This window comes from Crotalus tigris, unplaced genomic scaffold (genome assembly GCF_016545835.1).
Source record: "Crotalus tigris isolate CLP2741 ecotype Arizona unplaced genomic scaffold, ASM1654583v1 scf7180000024470.1849372, whole genome shotgun sequence".
Lineage (NCBI taxonomy): Eukaryota > Metazoa > Chordata > Lepidosauria > Squamata > Viperidae > Crotalus > Crotalus tigris.
This window is the reverse complement of record NW_024100641.1, coordinates 394,381-411,923: the sequence shown is the minus strand read 5'-3', so window position 1 is coordinate 411,923 and position 17,543 is coordinate 394,381. Positions and strand designations below refer to the sequence as shown.

Sequence of the window (17,543 nt, the reverse complement as noted above, 5' to 3'; positions counted from 1 at the left end):
GGCGGGGCGTGGCGCTCTCGCGAGACTAGGCACCAGACTGCTTGGCGTCGCCTCGGTGCCGGTTGCTCAGTCTTGGTCGCGCGAAGAGGAGGAGAAGGAGGCGGAGCCGCCGCCGGTCTGACGGATGCGCTGCTGAGGCGGACGGAGCCACCGCTATGTCGCTGCCGGACTCCCCGAGCTCCCCGGCCCCGCGCTGGGCCCCGACGCACGTCCAAGTGACGGTCCTCCAGGCGCGGGGGCTGCGATCCAAAGCCAAGGGCGGCGGCGGAGGAGGAAGCAGCGATGCCTACGCCGTCATGGCCTTGGGCAAGGAGAAGTTCGCCACCTCGGTGGCCGAGCGCTGCCTCGGCTCGCCCGTGTGGCGGGAGGAGGCCACCTTCGAGCTGCCCTCGCTGCCCCGGCGGGGCCTAGGCGGGGCCGGCGGGCCTGGGCCCAACGCCGTGCTGCAGCTGACCGTGCTCCACCGCGCGCTGCTCGGCCTCGACAAGTTCTTGGGCCGCGCCGAGATCGGCCTCGGAGAGCTGCAGGGCGAAGGCGGCCGCCGCAGCACCCGGTGAGCGAGCGAGCGGGGAGAGCCTCCAGGCTCAGGGGCAGTCTACCTGCGCGGGGAGGAAGAAAGAGCAGGGCAGGGGATGCGCCTGTCGGGGCCCCAAGCTCGTTTTTCACTAGGACTTCCCTGAGAAAAAGCAGAGAAATGTGAAAGAATATCTATCTATCTATCTATCTATCTATCTATCTATCTATCTATCTATCTATCTATCTATCTTTCCCCCTTCCCACGGCGAAACATCTGAAGATCTAATTGTCAATTTTCTAGACATCTGTCAATGAGATCTCTAATGCTGTATATAGTTATGTTTTAAATGTGGGCTATGCCCGTGTTCACTTTGAGAGGAAGCAACTAAATTTCATTTTTAATGTGTGTCATGGTGCCCACAGGAAAAAAATGACAATAAAGGTTATCTAATCTAATATCTGGAGATCTAATTGTCTAAATAATTGCACATTAGATGTGTGGTAGGCGTCAAATGGAGCCTCCACCTTCAGGGGCAGTGTATATGTGTATACCTGAAATGAAGGGGAATACTGGCTGAAATTGGCCCAATGGGACAAGAGGGGATGTTTTTGGAGTAGGACCTGTTTGTATGTTTTGTGTGTTGTGAGAACCCACCCATTTGGGTGGTTCATGATGAGGTGTATTGCGTGAGCCCCTCAAAAAGTTGAATAGGAAATGGGAACCCAGATAGCGTTCCTTTATTAGGAGAATAAAATGTTATTTTAAAGGCCATGTTCATATTTAACATAAACGTTTTGGATAGGCCAGCTCAGCAATTTTTTAGTTTAGTTTTGTGCTTTCGGTTAAAATAGTCATTTGAATTAAATGGAGGGGTGGAATAGTTCTGCTGGATACAATTAGAGGCTAGCCAGCACACTTTAGTTTGTGCTTTTAATACAGACTTTTAATTAAAAGGAAAGCCTATTTTTTTAAAAATAACATCCTGTTTTCAAGTACTGTACTTTATTTTTTATTTATTTTATTAAGAAAATTTACGTGGCCACCCAAGTTACTCATCATGGTGACTCCATTCAGCTTATAGAAATAAACCCCAATACAAAACCGAATAATACTTCCAAGAAATGCCCAAGGAAGGTATAAAATGATCAACTCTTGTTTTTATTTTTCACTCAGCAGCTAATACTCAGTACATCATATTGGTTCTGTTTAATAGATGTTGATCTGCTAATAGTTAAAGATAAACCTATCCTGTATAAATGCAGTTGCATTCCTTTTACGTTTTTCAAAGTAAATATTCATCTTTGTGAGTAAAATTGGCTTTCAATACTGTAAACAAAAGCTGTCCTTTAAGAATCTAATAGATTTCAGTAAAATAAGATATATTTGTGTGTCTTCTGGAGCGAAGGATGAATTTGCTTGATTATGAAAAACTAAATGGAGAATGTTTACATTTGTAAATTTGGGGACGATGGTGAAATAAAAAGCTTCATTTTTAAATTACAACTTGAACTGAAAAAGAATTGTGAACCGGCAGAAAATATGGTAATATAGAATATTGGTATAAAAATTAAGTTAGAAATATTGATGGCTGAAGATGGGTAGAATCCAGTAATTTGATGAAATACCAGTGAATGTTGAATGTTTGGAGATTAACTTTTTTCCCCAAACTCCAGTGTTAATTTAAATAACATACTTTTAATAGGTTGAACTACCAGTACTAGTAATGTGAGACTGAGGGTTAGAGGGAAAGAGAGGTAAATAATCCAAAGGAAAGCGATTAAGGTACCAATAACTAGGAGTTATTGAAAAAGAATGAAGACTTCAATTTCAGTCCAAAATGTAGGGCTATTTAACCAGGGGTAGGTAACCTTGGCTACGCTGGCTGAGCAATTCTGGGAGTTGAAGTCCACAAGTCATAAAAGAGCCAGGGTTGCCTACCCCTAGGATAGACATTTATCTTTGGAACAAAATACTGGAATCTAAAATTCTACAGTTAATGCAAGGTTTCAGCGGGTGTGTCCTTTCGATCAGGATGAGAATGTTTTCAAATGTTTATATGGCAATTTGTAAACTCATGTTGGGTGTGTTCCTTTTATAAAACGTGCATCATAAGATCCGGGCAGGTGAAGTATCTATATTCAGTAGCTGCTAGGAATGAGTCAGAATTTTCTGTATATCCTTATAGTCATTTACTGACATTAGATTTTAGCAGCCCCACAAAACAGTCTACTTGATTCTGTAACAAGAATTTGAATGTTGCTAGTTTAGAGAGAAGTTGGAAAAGTGAGTTTACATATATACCTATTGCTCTATCCACCTTGTGATACAAGAAACATGTGAATACCATCAGAAAAACACTTGTAAACAGAATATATATATATATATATATATATATATATATATATATATATATATATATATATTCTTAAAATTATTTCCTCCCATAGGTAGTTTTTCATACATTAAAAATCATTGTCTATTCTTTCTGGTGAGAATGTGCTTTGAAAGTAAATGTGCATTGTTATGTGAAATATAACTCCATCATATGCTACTTGTTCCTCTGTAGGAGCAAAGTTGCTTTGGGATGGTAGATAAACTTCTATAAATAGAAGTTCTTTGTACAGACTTCAAGCTGGAAGTGGTAGTAAGATGAATCGCTTGCATCTTCATTATTGAAAGTCGTATTTATAGTACTTCCCCTAATTTTTACATATGTTTTTATGATTGTTTAAATGTCGTAAAGGAGGCTATTTGTGTTTATTTTAAAATGGCTTCTGTGGAATAATGCAAAGAGCTTCCAGATTCATAGCTGCTAGTCTGTTAAAATTTCTTGTATGTTTCAGTAATAATAGTTGAGCACCATATTCACATTCACCCTTGAATAAAACCATCTGATTAAAATAAAGATATACGTGCATGGTAGCTAATTGATGTATCACTGTTTTCTTTTGGAGTACAAAAAATGATATTTTAGAACAAAATAACATGATCCTTTTCTTTAGTCGGCATGTTTTTAGGCGGATCTCATACTTCAGTGTTAGGAATGTAAATTACAATATATTATGATAACATTATTTTCTTAAAATCTGTTATAGTTGATAAATGGCAGCTCTCTTGTAAAGGCTGAACTATAACAAGTCTAGCAGGCTTACCAAGTTTGCCCTGACAGTCTCAAATTCTTTGTACAACCATGATAAGCATCCAGAGAATGTTTGAAGGAAAGGCCCTGTTCATAACTTTCTTAAGACAATAAGCAGCACAATGTCAGCTAAGCCCTTGGATTGGTTTTATAGGGGAAAACCAGATCTGGGTGATCTCCTTAAATTTTACTGATTTAATCACCTTTACATCTGCAATTGATTGACTATAATGCCATCATGTATTCTAAATCTGTTGGTATCTTTCCATTTGAAAATTATATCCTTTTACAGAGCCTTTTACCAAGGGGGTGATTTTTGATGTACAGTAGTACTTTTCCTATGGGATGGCAAATACACACCCATGTGCAGGTAATGGTCATGGTTTGAACTAAGGAATATCCCACTTAGAACCATATCACTTAGGAAAGGGTCCCCAACCCCTGGTCCGTGGACCAGCATTGGACTGTGGCATGCGCAAACAAGCAAAGCCCCATCCGTAGGATGCAGGCAGTACATGAAACCACGCCCCCTCTGGTCCACGAAAAAAACTCCCTGGATCCGGTCCCTGACGCTCAAAAGATTGGGGACCTCTGACTTAGGTGACCTAGTTGAAGAGCATTTGCCCCATCTCATCTGCCGTTCAGAGGGAGGCAGGAAGGAATGTGGAAGATCAGTTGCTTTATATCTGGTGCCTTTTCTCATTCTATTCCTCTGTTTCGTTCTTTTCTCCAGACTTGGTATGTAAACTTTTAATGCATGCAATTTTTTCTTATAATAATATGGGAATGTTTCAAATGAAAGGAGAAATTGCATGAACACAGGTAGTCCTTGAGTTGCAAGCCTTAGTTTAACAACCAAAGTTACTGTGGCACTTGAAAAAGTGACTTAATGACCTGTCTCCCCACATACGACCGTCACAACCATGGCCGTGTGATCAAAATTTGGGCTCTTGCGGCTGGTATTATTTCCAGGGCATCACCGGGTCACGTGATTGCCATTTGTGACCCTCTCAGCCAGCTTTCGACAAGCAAAATCAAAGGAGGAGCCAGATTTGTTTAATGATCGAATGATTCCCTTGACAGCCGCAATGATTTGCTTAACAACAGTGGCAAAAAAAAAAAAAATCTCATAAAATTGGGTGTAACTCAACCACCTTGGCAGTGGAAAGTCTGGTCCCAATTGTCGTAAGTCAAGGACTACCTGTAAATAGATTCCTCTTTCTGCTTCTAAAATCTTTTTTTCTGGTAATAACTTTCTTCTTTTCTTTCTTTCTAGTCATGCTATCTCCTAAGCTGTATCCAGTTCCATTCAAGACTATACTACAGTACTTGTCTTGGTTCATGTTGTACCTGTGAGGGAACCAAAAGGTTAGAGAAACCAAGATGGCTTGCATCTTAGGCTTCAGTAGAGAAGCAGTTCATTCTTTCAAAATATATTTCCTTATGTCTAGCAGTGCTGGCATTTCAGCATCTTAAGGAGAGAGTTTGGGAAACAGCCAAATCCTTACGGTGTTTTTTATATTGTTGCAATTTAAAATGACAGAACTGTTGTATAACAAGAAACACACCGACAGAATAGGGGGAACTAGAAAAAAAGTTTCAAGTTCCTATTAAAAGCAAAACGTTTCTCCAATTATATTCCTGTATCTTAAGAGTGAAAGCTCCCACTTTTCTTAGCAGCAGATAAATCTACATCTTCAGTTTAGGTAAGGCTCATCCTGTTTAAGTACCTCAATTTTCCTTTCTACCCACTATAAAAAATTCTCTGGGTGTATTATACTTTCATAAGGGTGTTTTAAATTCTTACAGAAACGTGTTCCTCTTTTGCTAAACAGTTTGAAAATCTCCTTAAATGGGAATTACAAAACTAATTACTATCTATGGCAGGGGTGTCAAACTCAGTTTCATTGAGGGCCACATCAGCATTGCGGTTGCCCTCGGGGGGGCGGGGGTGTGTGGCCAGGGTGGGTGCGGCCTACTGGGTGGGCATGGAGTGGGTGTGGCCTATTAGGTGGGCATGGCCAGCTCTACCTCGTTCGCGTCATGGGGGCCTGGGCAGGAGTGGGACAGATCTGAGGGTCTCTGACAGAAGGGGGTGGGACCAGGGCAAGTGCCAAGGCATGGTCCAATGGAGGAGCCTCACCATTCCTCTTAGGCCATGTTGGGGGGGCTGGATGGTGGTGCGGGCTGCCCGGAGCCCTGGGCAGCAGAGGTCAAATGCCCAGCCTGGCCCGCAGCACCAAGCCCAGCCCCACTTCCCTAAGGGGGCGCCTAGCTGCACTTACCTCCTCCTCAAGGCTGCTGCTGCTGTGCTTGCTCTCCTTAGCCAGGTTGCTCATGATGGGTACGAGGGCGAAGTCAGAGGGAGGCCCATTCCCTCTCCATGGGAGGAGACCCGGCTTTGTATCCAAAGCTTCCTTAGCAATAGGATGGGAGACCCCCAGGATAGGCCAGGAGAAGGGGGCACGGGGATGGTGAAAGGGCAGCAGGGCAGGACTACGGTAGGACTTCCCTCAGACCTTCCCTCTCCTTTCCTTTCTTCCTAAGTACAGAGTGGTGGGAAAATATTTGAGATGAGGGGGGGAGAAAAGCAGGCAAGAAACACAGCCAAGGCCAAGGCAGCGGGTGCCGTTCCCTCACTGTTTCCAGGATGGCTTTGCGGGCCACATGAAACCACTTTGCGGGCTGCATCCGGACCCCGGGCCTTGGATTTGACATGTCTGATCAATAGACATATACATAAATGGATGAATAACATGATGCACTTAAATTCACACTAAATTAATATGAACATCATTTGGGAATAAAGAGCAGGAATTTTCAAGGTTTTCTTTGCCTCATAGTTCAGAAGGGTCTACGACAACTTACCACAGCCAACTCTCCATGCGACAATTTGATGCGGGAGAAGAGTTACATAATATTGAAAAAATAGTGGAATAGAAACATTAAAGAAAGGATTCCAAAGGAGGGATAAAATGAAATCTGGCTATCAAAACTTGAAATAATGGTTTAACTATTTTAAATAATCCAACTGAGTTGTTGAATGGTCCTGCGGCGAGTTGGCCATAGGGAATTGTCTGTGGCAAGTGGGCTGTGGGGAATTGCCTGCAATGAGTTTTCCCATTCCCGTTCAGAACTACCCACCCTTCTAAGATATGTAAGCATAGAGACCCTTTTTTTATATATATTTGTACCCTAGTTTTAAAGTAAAAAGCTATAACTATTAAGTATTTTGAGAATAATGTAGTACATTGGAGGAATAAATACTTTTATGATTCCCCCCCCCTCTTTTTTACATTAACCTTTGCTGGATCATTTCATACCCATAGAACATTTGATTCTTTTTTTTATTTGAGGTAGAACTCTGCAGCAAGCGTGTTGGAATTCGTGTCTTCATGTTCCTAATTCCTGATTTCACTTTCCATGTACATAGATGGTACAAGCTTCACTCCAAACCAGGGAAGAAGGAAAAAGAGCGGGGCGAGATTGAGGTGGATATCCAGTTCATGAGGAGCAACATGACAGCTAGCATGTTTGACCTGTCCATGAAGGATAAGCCCCGGACTCCCTTTGGCAAGCTGAAAAAAAAATTAAAAGGAAAACGGGGCAATGGATTGCCAGACACAGCTTCAGCAATTATTCCTAGCATTACTCACTCTCCAGCCGACAGTGAAGAAGAGTCAAATGAGAAGAAGAAGAAATCAAAGTTCAAGACACTGTTCTCTAAGCCTGGTTTGCATAAAAGCAATATTTCCCAGTCCATGTCTGTGCTACCCACACTCCAGCCTGTTTCGGAGAGGGTTCGACTTCGACCTGCTGACTTTCAGTCACAATGGAGTGATGATGATGATGATGACACTTTGACAACGGTCTCTGAGAGTGAGTAGCCTCTTCGTTAAGAGAAGCGGTTTCACAAACTCTTCTGAGGGCTGTCTAACTTTGAGACACCGTATATTTTCTTTTTTGATTAAAATTGATTTTCCCCCTGTCTTTGAGAGAATGGAGCTGTCATGAAGCTCTGTAGTATATGTCATTGGTTATTTTAAGTCTGCTTTCAGTAACCCCAAAACCATAAATACATTGTTTCTAAAAATCCTCAATTTGTATAGAGACGTTCTTTCAGAAATTATTTGCTTACCAAATGCTGATAGCAGTGTTATTTTTTTTCTTTTCAGAGCCCCCTGCAAGCAGAACCAACAATAATGTGCTTGGTCCCCCTTCTGCCATGACCCACAAGAGAACCGGTAGTGGAGACTCCAAGCAATTAAACCAAATAATGGCCGGCAGCGCTAAGAAGGATATGCATTCTTTATTTGGTCTCAGATCCAAAAATGATCCGGTTTCCAGGTCCAATTTGTGTATCAATGGCAGCCACGTTTACATGGAAGAAAATGAACCAAAGAGCGACCTCGTCGCCAAAGAAGGCGCTCCATCTTCTCCTCAGACATCCCAGCGAAAACGCCTCTTTCTCTCTCAGGAAAACCTGTCTCTCGAACGCGACAAGGAGCTTGAAAACCCTCCCAGGTTGGCCCTTGATAAGTTGCCCTCTGGGTCGTCGTCGTTGGAAACCTTTAAAGCCATGACTCTGCCATCGTACAAATTGCTTGCTGGTGGGGATTCGATGGAAAACAACACTCCGTTTGTTTCAGACACTCCGAAAGAAACCAAGGAGATCAAAAAACCGGAGAACAAGAAGTCCGGCTTGCTGTCTCTCGTGACAGGGAAAAAAGAAACCAAAACCAGCGAGGAGATGGGCAACGTTGAGAGTTCCCTGAAGGCGAAGGAAGCGAAGCGTAATGAAAAAGAATTGGCCAGAAAAGAGACCAACCCTTTTGAGCTCCCCGTGAATGGCAGAAGGGGCCACGGCCCAGCTAAGAGTAGCGCTGCAGATGCTGTGATTGCAAAGACATCAACAAACCCTTTCAGTGAGAACACTGTGGAAGGGGAGAAACCAGAAAAAAATGCCGCTTCGGTGAAACCTTCTCAGACGAAACATGTCAAGCCCAGGTTTGTAAAAAAAAATGCTTAGCTTTCTGCTAATGTAAAGATGATTTCATCACCATCATCTTACTTGTCAAGGCTGCCCACTTTAGAACACTGGGTAGCTTACAACATTGGACTGCACAGTGAACAGTTAAAAACATAATATCAAAACATAACAACCCCCACAAAAAAAAAGCAACCTTAACAAACAAGCCTACAAGGGGTTCCACAGTCTCACCTATTCAGAGTTACATGATGCCCAGAGTCTCTTTGGCAAGTGAGATGGGCAGCATATAAATTTTATACATAAAAAAGCAACTTCAGGCCTTCCAGAACCCCAGGAGGAGAGTGCGTGCCATAGATATCTCGAGTGGGGTGGGATCAAGGATGCCGTTTCAAAGGTCACAAACATATTAGCATATAATACATTTAATAAGATTGATCTTTTAGCTGGGACAGGTCTAAATTTCAGGGTGTATCTGATCTGGGTATTTAGCAGTTAGATCATTCTGCAGGTGACCTGCATGGTGCTCTGTATTCTTAGAAAAAGGAGAGTAACATATGGCCTGTGCAAGCTACCTTATTGTTGTTGTTTTTTTAAGGAAAGAAAGCAAAATAGTTGCTATTCTTGTCCTCAGGGTAGAAATGTTCCTCATAGAGGTTCTACAGCTGGAACACGAAGGGAATTGGAAGAATTATTTGAAAACTAGGCTGTTTTATGTTGTATAAGCTGATTAGATTTGCAAAGTAGTTCACATGTCCCAAACTAAATGTTTAATCAAAGTACGTCACTATAGATACTGAGGAATATTGATAGTGACTCAGGTTCATTGTTTTAATTTGGTGATATATATTATATATGTGATAACTATGTCTTGTAACTTTGACTTTGTACTAACTATATTTTAGAGACAGAGAAAGTGCGACTATCAAAAACTGCTGTGCTTTCTAACTTTTGTGTCTTTGCTGCTTTATATATTTGAGGGCTTTGCTGCTCGTGCAGGCTATTTAATCCACTGGGTTTAACAAAAATGTAATACTTTATAGACAGATTTTCTAAGATGCAGTTTATCGCTTTTCCATTTACAGTATTAAAAAATATCACAGCACAAAAGTATGCTTGGGTGCTTCCACTAAAGTCCTATATCCCTCCTTATTACTAACATTCAGCAGCTTCTCTAAACCTCTTCTCTAAAATGTATCTGCTTGTCTCGGGTTGCATCTGCAACTGACATGCAGGTTTTATTTTGTCCCTTCTTACAGACTGGGCGTGTCTTCAGAGGATGAAACCAAAGCCACCTCTTTTCCTCCTGTTCCTCTTCCTCCTACTTGCTATCCTTCAAATAATGAAAATAACCCTTTTACTTCTAAATTGGATGCAGAACAGAAAACTCAGGAAGCTGGTCGGTTTGCTAGCTCAAAGAATGTTTCTGTTAATAATCCATTCACTGCAAAATGGATGCAGGATTCTAGAGACTTGGTATGCTCTGCAGTTTCTGTCTCTCTTCCTTCAGCTTCTGGCCCTGAAAATAATCCTTTCAGTCCTAAATGGGAACAAGAATCTCAGGCGCAGGAGATGGAAAGCTCTTCCTTATTCGCTGTACACTCTGCAGCTTCCATTACTGAAACTCATACTATTCCTTCTCAGCTTTCTAAAGTTGACGATCCTGTTGTAGTCAAAGTAGGACAGGAATCTGAAAGAATTAAAAGTCCTCCCACATCTATAAGTTCTATATCTGTAGCTGAAAACATTGATAATTCCAAGTACCCTGATGATGTTTCTTCAGAAAAGTTTCAAAATGAAAACTTAACTAATCAGTCAGATGCTATATCCAACTTCTCTGGCTCTCTAGCTGAGAGTCCTCCACCACAGTCTTCTGACCTAGTTAGAGTGAACCCAAAAGCCCCATATGATGACAAAGTGCATATAGTACTGCCTTTTAAAGAAAACAATGGGATGAAAAAGTCAGTAGACTTTGCCCTTGATGAATCGAAAGAGGATGTAATAATTAGTCCTAATGACTGTGCAGATGAAGATTCACTTGAGGTAAATGAAAATAAAGAAGCACTAAATCCATTTGAAAAGAATAGCAGCCAGGTAATTGAATTAAATGCAGAAAATAGTTGTGGCTCTAAGCCTGATGAAGAAGACACAATTTCTGTCCATACTAGTGGGAACCCCTTAGAGAAGGAAGTTGAATCTAAAATGGAGCCACCAGTACCAGTGGCAAGAGTCCTCATTCCTCTGCAAACTGAAATGGCAATTCCTGAGCCGAGTTACAAAACACACTCTGTACCACCAAAACCAGCACCAAGAAATGCTTTGAAAGTGAAAAAGCGTGCACCTCTAACTGATGAATTAAAAGAAGATGTGTCAAGCCATGCATCCGTTTTCAAAGAGATTTCTCCAGACAGTTCAATCTTTAGTGAAAAGCCAAGCCATATTTGCTCATTAACTTCAGAAATGGCTGTCCTTCCTCGTGGATACGATAGTGGTAATACGGATCCATCTCAAAGTATTAAGAATGACTCTAACCACATCATGAGAGCATCACTTGGGATTTCAGGTCCTGGAGAGCTGAATGTAACTCTTCCTGTTATTCCAGAAGTAGCTTCAGATGATGAGCAATTAGGGGATTATCAGCAGAATCCTGAAAGTATGGCACTAAGTGAAGCTTTGTCAAGAAATGAAGATGGCTTTGTGAACTTGTGGTCTTCTGTCGAGAGGACAGATCTGACATCAACTAAGAAAGCTATTGGAGAGACTGTATCAGGTCTCATGCAAATGAGTAATTTTGGCAATTCATCCAACAGATTGTTGCAGGATCCAACCCACAATGTATTGGATGCAGAAGTACATAAAAACCCAAATCGTCACCTTACAGGCATAGAAAAGAAGTGTGGAGAATACTCAAACAAAAAGAGGCAAGAAGATTGTCCCGAGTCTTCTGCTGAGCCTGTTTCTCTTTACCCTCTGTTTGATTCTTCTCAATCTTGCTCTGTTAGCTCTTTCCAGTCTGATTCTTATGGCTTTAATAAAGCAGAATCTCCCCAAAAAGCTACAGCGGAAGAATTGGATGCCAAAGTGGAAAGCTCTGGCAAGAAGAAGCTGCTTCAGGCACGGGTTTCACCCTCTGAAACACATCCCAATCCTGGTGGAAATTCTGCCAAACTCAGGTGAGAAGACAAGCAAGATGGGTGTTGGGGGTCCAATATAAAAAAGCATTAGCTGCTGTTGCATCTTTGATATCTCTCTTCTTGGTGGGAAGGTGGAAGAGCCAACTTTATTTATAATTTTAATAAATGAAATGAGGAAATAATAAATTACGGGGATCTACTCCGTACAAGGCTAGAGCTTCACATGTCCTGGCTTTCTGGGTATTTTGTAATGTATTTCTCAGCCTATCTAATTTATTATGAAAATAGAATAGTAAAAGGGAAAAATTCGGCATAAATTCCTTGGAAGAAGGATAGAACATAAAATGTATTAAGTAAACCTTTAGTCTTATTTGAGCGTGTTATTTAATACACTGTTTTGACTTGTAGTTCCACCATATGGTGATGCCAGCCATATAAAAGTGTCTTAAATTTGAAGGTGAAAAGTAAGAGGTAAAGAAAAAAGTGACTTTGCAGAATTCAGGTGCGCAGTGCTTTTTGTTACACCCAGAGTAGATCTGTTATGTTGTTCACTGTAAATGTTATCTCTAATTTTAGACTTCATCCTGTGAAGCCAATGAATGCTACAACTAAGCAACCATCTGCAAAAATCTTGAGCATAAATGCTAGGATGCTGGATAATCAAACTGAAATCAATTTGAAGGTACTTAAGGCATTTTTTAAATTCTGGGTAGTCTCTGGCTCTGTAATTTCTGTTAATCCTCACTGTTGAGTAAATGAAAATTGAGCATTAGAAGAGGGGCCCATACCTATTTTAAAGCACAATATAATACGGTTGAAGGACAGTATAATCCCTTTTAAAATATGACTGGGGAATGTATGAATTGCATATGTTGAAAACTTGAAACTCTTCTAAAGGCTTTCAGCATAGGATATTTTGGTGTAGGATTATACAGTGGTTATTGACTGTGTGTATGAAGTTTGTAGTGGTTTGATTTTCTACAGAAATTAGACCTTGGTTTTCTCAGCTGAGACTATGGCATTGGATGATTTACATGTGATGTGTCAAGACATTTCTCTTGATTTTTACTGGTTTGAGCAGCAACAACCAGAGGTGGGCTTAGAAAAGCTTAAAATCTTCATCTCCATAAATGTCCTTACTTGCTAATGCTGCACTTTTACATTTTTGTGATTTTTTTTTTTAAAGCGGTTGCTTTTAAGCATCACTGAAGCATTTTTTGAAGTGCATGCTCGATCCCTGAAGCTAAAAGTCTGGGCTGCTTTCTTATTTTGGAATCTATTAATGACAACTCTTTCTATTGACATGACTTTTTCTCTCCCCCCCCCTTTCTTTTTCCTACAGAAATATGATCGTTCAGATCCTGCCTGTGCTTATGCTCAGTTAACTCATGATGAACTGATCCAACTGGTGTTGAAACAAAAAGATATTCTTGCCAAGCAAGATGTCCATGTACGAGAGCTGGAAGACTATATAGATAACTTGCTTGTTAGAGTCATGGAAGAAACCCCCAACATTCTTCGGATTGAAGTCCACCCCAGAAAGAAAGCTGGAAAGATGTAAAATGACACCTCAACCTGTATGAAGAATTTTCTTAGTCCAACTTGACTAAGAGAATGTGAAATGAAATATTACTTTAGCAAAACAAAGGTTATTTATTTCTTTGGGTAAAATTGGTGTCTTGTCTTCGAGACTGGTTAGATATAATCCAGAAATGACAATCTTTCTTCAGATACTCTTCTAGTACAATGCACATATTTTGCTTCTCTGTTTATGAATAAAAGTATGACTTATGAAATTTCAAGAGAGCTATATTATTCTACTGTGAATAATACTGTACCTGAAGCATTTATACAGAATTTTATGTAAAGTTGAAAAATATTAGTCAGTTTTCAAATTTCTGTGGGTCATACTAAGTTTTTGTGCAATATATACAATATTATCCTAAGCAATTTCATGCTAATTCGCTGAAAACACTGGAATATCATCAAGTCCCTCATTTTAATTAATTAGCTGGGAAATGAAGATATTACTGGAAAACTGGATCCCTTTGAAAACCAGCATTGTGACTTTCACAGGTTCTTATCAATTGGAGCTTGTGCTGTGGATGTTTACAGTGGATTGTGTACTGAGTTATTTGCATTATTCATTTGGGAACCATAGGTAAAAAAATTGCATAGTAACGGCTGGTGAACAAACATTGCTTGCTTGTGTTGTCTACATTGAAATGATATGTGAATAAGAGTATGCAAAACATTCAGCACTAAGTTTTATAATCTCTAATTGTGACTGGTTTGGGGTCCATTTTATTTGATTTGGATTGGGATAAACTGGCTGATAGCACTAGAGCACCATAGCTAGTCACTCAGTTGTAGATGATGATTTCTAAATAGAGATTAAAGCAGGGATAAGTAACCTTGGTTTTAAAAAGAACAAAACTCCAGGAGAAGTACTAAGTTGCTTATTCCTCTGTGATTTTAGGAATGTGGATGAAACTGGAATGTTCCCAGACTTTTAAAAGTTTGAAAGTACATATTCACACAATTCTTAATTGGCCATGAATATTGACTGAGCTTGCTTTTTAGTCACTTCTTCTTTGTTCAGAAATTGATGTGTTTTTCTTCCTTCCCTTTCACTCAATAAAATGTTTCCAAAATGTCTTCCTATTTGCGAACACCTACACAAAAGTTCCTCCAACAAAGTTATTTTCAGAAAATCTTCTAAGAAAATTGGTGTACTTAAGTCTTTTTAGAATAACAGTCTACTTAGACTAGTACAATTACTTTTGTCAGGAAGGGTCAGACAGTTTTGGGGGGGATTCTGGAAGTCTCTCGTGTTCTTCCAGATTCTGTATTCTTCAGAAATATAATTGCTTGTGATGGTTATTATGGATGAAAATCGTCTCAAAATTGTAGATGTTCAGAATCCGCAACTGATGAGCCAAGCAGTTAGAAATCTTAGGTATTTTTTGTTAAGGTGAAGAAAAGGCATTCTTTCTCATCAGATGCCAAGGCAAATGTATCTGCACATCTTGAACACCTTTTTCCTTTTCTATGCAGTGAAAAGTTGGGATAAATTTTGATCCTTTTCTGGAATTGCTAAGCAAAGCCTCCTTGTAAATTCCAAGCATTTATTTGCTGTGCTCAGAGCTGTATATGCAATATTGACAGTTAACTCAAGTTTTCCTTTCTCTTTAAGAATATCTATGTTTGAAATGAACAAACTTGAATATCTGATAAGTTGCTCAAATCTGATAATTTTCATTGATACTTAAATTCCATTTTATTTGATCAAGAAAACTAAACAGGATGGTATTGATGTGAGAGAGTGAAGAAGAGAGTCAACATGCTCTCCAGTAGCAATTTTTTACATTGAGGCATTTGTTTTGGAAATACTTGGTTTGAGCTTGGCCAGAGTGTTATGCTGGTAGTCTTGTGTTTCCGATGTAAAGGTTTTGAATTGTCAGGCTTTTCCACAGCTAACTTCTCTTTCCCCAGAGTAGAGAAATGTAGCCTGATCTATTTGTTGCAGTAATTGCTGGAATACATGGGAGGTCTACATTACCTTTCCACAATAAATAGCCTATATTATTTCTGATAAAGACTAATTGGAAACATTCACGTTTTCAGCATACAATTCATGCAGGGTTTATATAAAATAGATCAAACTTCCTTTTTCCTGTGAAAATAATAGCATGTGGTGAAACGGGAAGAATAAATACAGTACTTTTAAATCTTGCTGACTTTTTAAATGGAAGGTTAAAGACGTTTTTAATCTAAAGCAGGACAGTGGATACCTTGGTCTTGGACTATGGGTGAACTGTGCCTTCAAGGAAAGAATGCGTACTCCAGATCTAGAAATATTTTATTCTGGATCTAGTAAGAAAACCGCATTTTCTATCGTATGTTAAAACTTACCTTGAACTGGGCATCTTTTTATGATTTACCACAAAACCTTAGAATGTAGAAAATACATATAGAGATTAACAAGGTACTTTGCAGAGTTAACACAAATCTATCCACATTTATGTTCTAGCCACTCATAACTACTACTGATTCAAAATTGTTAGCAATCACAGCTAGCTGATTAAATGTAGGTACCTGCAGCAATCCAAGGATTGTTTAGCGACATTGAAGAATTAACTTAATCATTTGCTACAGCTGTTGTTTATTATCTTCCTATGCACTTTAATGAGGGATCTGTTTGGCACTGAACAATTCTTCATCCCTCTTATTATACTTAGTCACCACACTGGATTACAATATAAGTTTGTGAGCTGAATTTATTAACTAGCATATTTGCCAGTATATAATCTGGCAATCACCAAAGAACAGAATAGCTTAGGTGGCTACAGTACTCATGTTTTGAGAAGAGGTGTAGTTTGTATTACTTACGTTACCAATGCATTCATAATCTAATTACATAGGTTAAGGTTTGGTATGAAATGAGTAATATATTTGAATGTCAGATTCTGAGGCAGGAGTAGATCATACTCTCTGTTGTTGCCATAAACATGAGTGTGAAATCTGTGGAGTAGATGTGTCTGCCTCTTCCTATGCAGTATAGTTCAAATCTGAGGAACTATAAAACAAGCTTTCTTTTTGCTTCGTTTGTTGAGTTAGAAGAAGCATTTTGGACTTTTCCACGGAAAAGAATAGTGATCTGGCATATTGAAGGCGGTACAATATTGTGAAATTGCTGGTACTGAAATGTGTAACAATACATATTTTATAGGTAGACATATTTTATAGGTAGAAAACATTTTGGAGGGTATTTTAAAGTCTAGCTATTTCCCTCTGCTGGTTGTTAGCATAATGCTGTATGCTTTTATGAAAAGGCATGCAGGAATTTGTATTACATGTCTGATTCCAGAATATCAAATAGCTGCTTTAATACCATACTCCCTAAGAATAACTTTCTGAAATTGACTGAAATTGTAAACATGTCCGCTAATAAAATGGCAAGTAGCAAAACAAAAAAGAAACAAAACTTGTGCTGGGCAAATTTTGAGCAGATTGAGAAAATCCAAATTTAGAATCCTTTTATTTTTGTTAATTTTAAATTTTAAAATTAATTTTAATTTCAAAAACAGTTAATTTTAATATAAGTTCCAGTAAGCTAGCATTGTTATTGGTCATTCTTGTTGAAAATTATGGGAATTGCAATCTCAGTTAAGAGCGTGCTAAACTTTCCAACCTGAAACAGTTGCAGTTCCAATAATTGGAAAAGTCCATTTTGTGTTTGGAATGTTCCATGATAACCTTTTGTACAAGGCTGATCTCAACATAGGACACAAAGAACACTAAATTGGGGGAAGATAGTTTTAAGTCATAGCTGTATGTATTTAACGGGTTTTAAGTGGGGCAGTTTCACATGTTGTGTAATATATAATGAAGGAGTTACAACGGGGCCCAGTTGTTGCCAACTTTGTCTTTGTGCATTATATATCACTCAATATATAATGTAGAAATAACAGTGCCTTAAAATCAGTATTTTACTGAACGATTTAAAAATAATCAGTTTATGTAAATTCTTGAGTTTTAATAAAATGGTTATGCAATGAATAGTTTGTCTCCCTCTGTATATTTAATGTAGAAGGATTTGAATGTTTGTTTACGCTTTGTTACAATTGGTACATTGCCTGATGGTTTTTATACAAAGACCTTCAGCCTTATGAAATGTTAAAATAAAGTTATTTAAAGTTAAACGAATATGTGTCCTTTGTTATATATTTTATATGTTGATAGGCTCAAGAATGAATAAGCATG

The 17,543-nt window shown here is 39.3% G+C and overlaps 1 protein-coding gene across 3 annotated transcripts; it reads left to right on the top strand.

Moving 5' to 3' along the window:
• Positions 1 to 35: 35 nt before the first annotated feature.
• On the top strand, positions 36 to 17,482 carry RAB11FIP1 (RAB11 family interacting protein 1). Of its 3 annotated transcripts, none has more exons than XM_039332946.1 (6): positions 36 to 553; positions 7,090 to 7,535; positions 7,832 to 8,663; positions 9,903 to 11,816; positions 12,354 to 12,459; positions 13,120 to 17,482. In XM_039332946.1, exons 1-6 carry the CDS (start codon positions 156 to 158, stop codon positions 13,336 to 13,338), a joined length of 3,915 nt encoding a protein of 1,304 aa, XP_039188880.1. In that variant the 5' UTR covers positions 36 to 155; the 3' UTR covers positions 13,339 to 17,482. The 3 variants fall into 3 exon arrangements, with proteins under 3 accessions (XP_039188880.1, XP_039188882.1, XP_039188881.1); XM_039332947.1 differs by lacking the exon at positions 36 to 553 and adding an exon at positions 3,052 to 5,024; XM_039332948.1 differs by lacking the exon at positions 9,903 to 11,816 and having other exon boundaries at positions 37 to 553.
• Positions 17,483 to 17,543: the final 61 nt, after the last annotated feature.

What these genes read in the sequence shown, in the direction of transcription:
- RAB11FIP1 (XM_039332946.1), top strand. Translation starts at nt 156, where the DNA reads ATGTCGCTGCCGGACTCCCCGAGCTCCCCGGCCCCGCGCTGGGCCCCG. An exon ending in TTTGACAACGGTCTCTGAGA is followed by an intron (nt 7,536 to 7,831) that starts GTGAGTAGCCTC and finishes TTTTCTTTTCAG; the next exon opens with AGCCCCCTGCAAGCAGAACC. An exon ending in ACGAAACATGTCAAGCCCAG is followed by an intron (nt 8,664 to 9,902) that starts GTTTGTAAAAAA and finishes CCCTTCTTACAG; the next exon opens with ACTGGGCGTGTCTTCAGAGG.